The sequence below is a fragment of the Chaetura pelagica genome, unplaced genomic scaffold, assembly GCF_000747805.2.
Source record: "Chaetura pelagica isolate M959 unplaced genomic scaffold, ChaPel_1.0 scaffold527, whole genome shotgun sequence".
Taxonomy (NCBI): Eukaryota; Metazoa; Chordata; class Aves; order Apodiformes; family Apodidae; genus Chaetura; species Chaetura pelagica.
Window position 1 is genome coordinate 206,519 of NW_009953915.1, and position 4,505 is coordinate 211,023.

The 4,505-nt window shown below is 56.0% G+C and overlaps 2 protein-coding genes across 2 annotated transcripts in view; both read right to left on the bottom strand.

The window, feature by feature from the left end:
* RYK (receptor-like tyrosine kinase) overlaps positions 1 to 422 on the bottom strand; it is a 77,850-nt gene extending 77,428 nt beyond the window's left edge. The window contains exon 1 of the mRNA XM_010001507.1: positions 389 to 422. Coding sequence (XP_009999809.1) covers positions 389 to 422 — 34 coding nt within the window. The remainder of the gene's footprint in view (positions 1 to 388) is intronic.
* A 2,745-nt stretch (positions 423 to 3,167) lies between these two features.
* Positions 3,168 to 4,505, bottom strand: part of AMOTL2 (angiomotin like 2) — a 26,248-nt gene continuing 24,910 nt past the window's right edge. The window contains exons 7-10 of the mRNA XM_010001508.1: positions 4,222 to 4,504; positions 3,898 to 4,109; positions 3,672 to 3,806; positions 3,168 to 3,226 (exon numbers count right to left, since the gene is read on the bottom strand). Of these exons, the coding sequence (XP_009999810.1) occupies positions 3,168 to 3,226; positions 3,672 to 3,806; positions 3,898 to 4,109; positions 4,222 to 4,504 (689 nt within the window). The remainder of the gene's footprint in view (positions 3,227 to 3,671; positions 3,807 to 3,897; positions 4,110 to 4,221; position 4,505) is intronic.

Sequence of the window (4,505 nt, forward strand, 5' to 3'; positions counted from 1 at the left end):
TGTTGAAGGGCAGGTTGGATGGGGCTTGGAGCAACCTGGGCTGCTGGGAGGTGTCCCTGCCCATGCAGGGGGTGGGACTGGGTGATCTTGAAGGTCCCTTCCAACCCAAACCACTCTGGGACTCTACAATTCCACAAAACCCAGTGGGATGGCGTGGGAAGGGCAGAGGGAAGTGCCCGTGGGGAGGGATGAAACAGGTGCTGACACCCCCAGGCAGCCAAGGCCTGGAGCTCTATGGTGCCCTGGCTGAAGAGCAACCCTCCCAAAACAAACAAACCTCAGGGATCCTCCTGCTGCAGCCTCAGGGGAGCAGCAAGATCTGTCACCTCCTGCACCAACCTGCCAGGCTCTGGGCAGCCTCTCCCCACAGCCCAGCTCCTGCCTTTACCCACGGACTTGGGCATTTTCCTTTCCCTCCCCATTTTCGCACCCTTCTCTTGCCACCTCATTCATCCATTGCTCACACACACAAACACTTTCTGGCTCCCAGAGGATTGGGATCCACGGGGTGAAGGGCAGGAGGATAGAATGACCAGGAAGAGGGAAAAACTCTCCCCAGAACCCTGTTTTCCTGGAATCCCTGGGCTGGGAATGCTGCCTGCAAAGAGCCAGACCTGGATTGTGGGGCGTGAGAGCTGAGGAATGCCAGGAATGCTGCAGGGCTTCCCGGGCAGCAGGAGCTCTGGAGCAGGCAGGGCAGGTACAGCCCCTGGCCAGAGGGTGCTGGGACCCCCAACACATCCCCAGGCAGCAGCTCTCCAGGAGTTTCCCACCCAGTCCCATCCCCCATTTCCAGCCCCCGTTTCCAGGGGGCCTTTCAGAGTTGCCCTGTGCATGGGGCTTGTTTTCCTGCTTGGAAAGCTCAGAAGCCAGGAGTGGAAGAAGGAGCCTGGCTCTGAGCTTCCCATGGATCCCAGTCTCTCTAAGAAGAATGGAGACCTGTCCCACAGCCACAGGAAACCCCAAATTACCAGCCATGCTCCTTCCACGTTCTAGGGTGGGACAGGTAGAGCTGAGCTGGTGTTCAGGATGGCAGTCCCACCAAGACTGGTTGATCCTCAGCAGCCCTAAGCTGCCTTCATGGGAGGGGTTGGCAGGAAAGTTGGTTTCTTACCCTGTTGTTTTGCATCATCTGACTGAAGTCTCTTCCACAAGTTCTCCTGGTCCTCAGGGACCAAAAAAAAATGCTGAGGGATGCACCAAAGGGAAAGCCCCAGCCCAGCTGGTGAAGGCTCCAGCCCTGCTGTCAGCACCCAAAACAGCCAGAGCTGAGTCCCCAGGGATGTCCCTTGGAAAACATCAATGTGACAACTCTTAAGAAAAGCCCAATGGTAGCAGCAACCCAACAGCTCAGAGGAGAAGGGCTGGGGAGCAGCACGACATGGCTGTGCCTGTCCTAAGGCAGCCCTGGCTCAAACACCAGAACTTCTGGTCTTCCAGAAGGCCAAAGAACCAAGCAGGGTTGGAAGGACTTAAAGAGGTGGCTGACAAAGCCAGGGGAGAACTTGGGAACCAGATCCAGGGCTGCTTGAAGACGTGGCCACCAAGGAGTCCCCACAGTGGGGGCTCAGGAAGGCAGGAATAGGTCCTGCAAGGAAGAGGAAGATCCCACCAGGATGAAGTTACTAGAGCACTACACACTGAGGACACCACATGAACATTCCCAGCCAACTCCATCCTTTTCCCCTCCTCAAGGTGAAGAAAATCCCAGTGGGATTTTGGGGAACACAGAGAAACCCTTGAGTCATTTCCCTCCCCCCCCTTCCACCCAGAATCATTGCTTGGGAAACTGGGAAAAGCAGCATTTCAGGGGATCACCACCCCTAAAAACCCTTCCCATAGGGGATCAAAAAAAGAGTTGGGGGTCAATATTTGGGTTTTTTTTTTTAATGAAAATATTGTTATACCAAGTGGAATGCGACAGCAATCTCGGTATAGGGTGGCAGAACGGAGCAGCCAGGTTTACATTTAAATACTCAAAGATAACTTAAAAATGCACAAAACTCTTTGGCAGGGGGAAAAGGGAAAAAAAAAACACCCCCAAAAACAAGTTCACAGCACGAAAAAAATATACTTCAAAAGAAATACCAATATTCATATAAAATATATTAAGTCAAGGGTGTTTTGTTTGGGGTCCGTCGGGTTTGGGGTTTTTTTTTTACCTCTTACATCTTCTTTTTTGGTTTGTTTTCCACTTTGTAAACAATGCACAAGAACTGAATGCATTTTTTACGTGTCTGGCAGAGAAAAATAAAAAATGCAGTTGTCCAGCAAATGCACATTTCAAGGAGAAAGAAAAAATAATATATATATATACACACACACACACACACAAAGGGCAAGGACGGGAAGTGCCCAAGCTCAGAAGGTGGGCACTGGGCTAGAGGCAGAATCCAGCTGCCAATAGCTGGGGATGTGGTGGTGGGATGAAGCCAGGAGAAGGGAGGAACATCCCACCACCTCCATCAGCCACCCTTGGATCACTCCAAGTGCTTCACTTCTTCTTCCCAGGTTTCTCCTCCACCTTATGTTCCCTCAGTTGTTGTTTTCACCTGCTGAAATCCCAGAGGCAGGATGGAGGTGTGGGGCTCCTGGCACTTGGCTTGGCCACGTGGATCCAGGTGGTTGATGGGACCCACAGGAGGATCCCTCCTGGCTCTGCCCTCATGTGGAGACATCACCTTGTAGGTACAGTTTAGGTGAGCAGAGTGGGAAATTCCAGTCGAAGCTCAAGCACTTGGGTGGATGCAGATGGTCAAGGCCCAGATGTGGGACAGGGATGGAGATGGAGCCCACAAGGGAGGGGATGGGAAGAACCACCATTCCCCAGCTTAGGAAAGAGAAGAGGCTGAAGGGATAAATACTCCTGCTCCTGTCACACAAAGTCCAGGTGCATTTGGAGGGGGGTCAGGAGCCCCTTCCCTCTGTGGGGTCCCCAGGCTCCAGCGTGTCCCGCACAGCTGGGAACCCGTGTGGGTGCTGAGTGGGGATGGTGGCTCTTCCAGGCATGGGGGCACCCATTCAGACTGGTCACAGGGACACTGCTGAGCTCCAGGCTTGGTCCTTCCTGCAGGCTCCTCCATCCCAAGCAGGTGCAGGCAGGACAGCTGTGCCTGTGCAGCAGGCAGGGAGGGCAGAGGGGCTGACGTGCAGCCCCTTGGGTGGCCTTATATCAGGATCTCCACCATGTCGGACAGGTCTGGGGCTCTGGCAGTGGCTGAGCTCTCTGCAGAAAGAGAAGGTGAGAGCTGGAGGAGAGGTGAAGGCCACAGACATGGTGCCCACCCCCATGAAGGGCTGGCAGTGAGTGTGCTGCTGCCCAGCCTCCCCCCAGGGTGTGCAAGGAACCAGTTCTCCAAAATAAACACCTCAAAATACCAACACCTCAAAAATAAAAAAGCAAGGAGCGACTGCAGGGACTCAAACCCACCAGATGGAGCTGGGACCTTTAAAAAAAACCCACAGGTGCTTGGAGAAAGCCCATCTCCTAGATGCCAACCCCACCCCCAGCTCTAGGACACCTCCCCGCCGCCAACTCCCTGCCAGGACATCTCTCCACGAATCAGCAGGTGACACAGGGCTGGTGTAGAGCTGTCCCAGCAGAGAGATGATGTCCTGGCCCAGAGATGTCCCTTCCTCCCACTGTTCTCCTGCCCTTCCCAGGGACTCACCCAGCAATCCAGGTGGGTGCTCCAGGCCCTCACCCTCGTCAGTCTGGGTGCTGCCGTCCCTGCTGCCGCGCTTGGAGTGGGAGGGCAGGGGGAGGCTGGTGGGCACTGCTGCTCCTTCACTGCTGGCTTTGCCTGCTGGAGGAGACACCGTTAGCAAATCTCTGCTCTCTGCTTCCAAAACCACAAGGGAAACCAGAGGTGGGGCCAGGCAGGTGACTCTGTTTACCTGTGCTGCCCCGGGAGCTGCCCTCGGCCGGTCGCTCGCTCTGCCCAGACCCTGGCCAGCTCAGGGTGGCAGAGGCAGAGAAGATGGAGGGCACGGACTTGGCTGGTCTCAGGGAGCCCTGGAGGGCTTTGCTGGGGTCCCTCCGTGAGCGTTGCTGCAGCACCTTGATGACAGCATCCTTCTCCAGGATCTGGGCATGAAGGGCTTTTAACCTGGCGAGGAGAAGAGGCAGAAGGTTGGAGAGGAGCTGGAGTTGGGGAGGAGGATGGGAGCAGTGCCCAGGCAGAGGGTGATGGGCTGAGCTTGTCAGGGAGGTGGGCCTACCTGTTCTCCATCTCCTGGTGCTTGTGGGTGGCCAGGAGGAGGTCCTCGTTGAAGCTGCTGTTGGGGGAGTGCCTGGGGGAGTGGCTGATGAGGGTGGTGTCCCTCTGGGCGGCTGCAGTGGCCGCCGCGTCCATGGCGAACTGCCTCATGGTGCACTCCTCCAGGTACTTCTGCTCCCACTTGGTCATGTCAGCCTCCAGGGCCAGGATCTTCTCCTCCTTCTCCCTCAGCTGCTCGGAGAGCGTGTGGGCGCTCAGCTCCGGCGGCCCCGCGCCCGCCGCCCC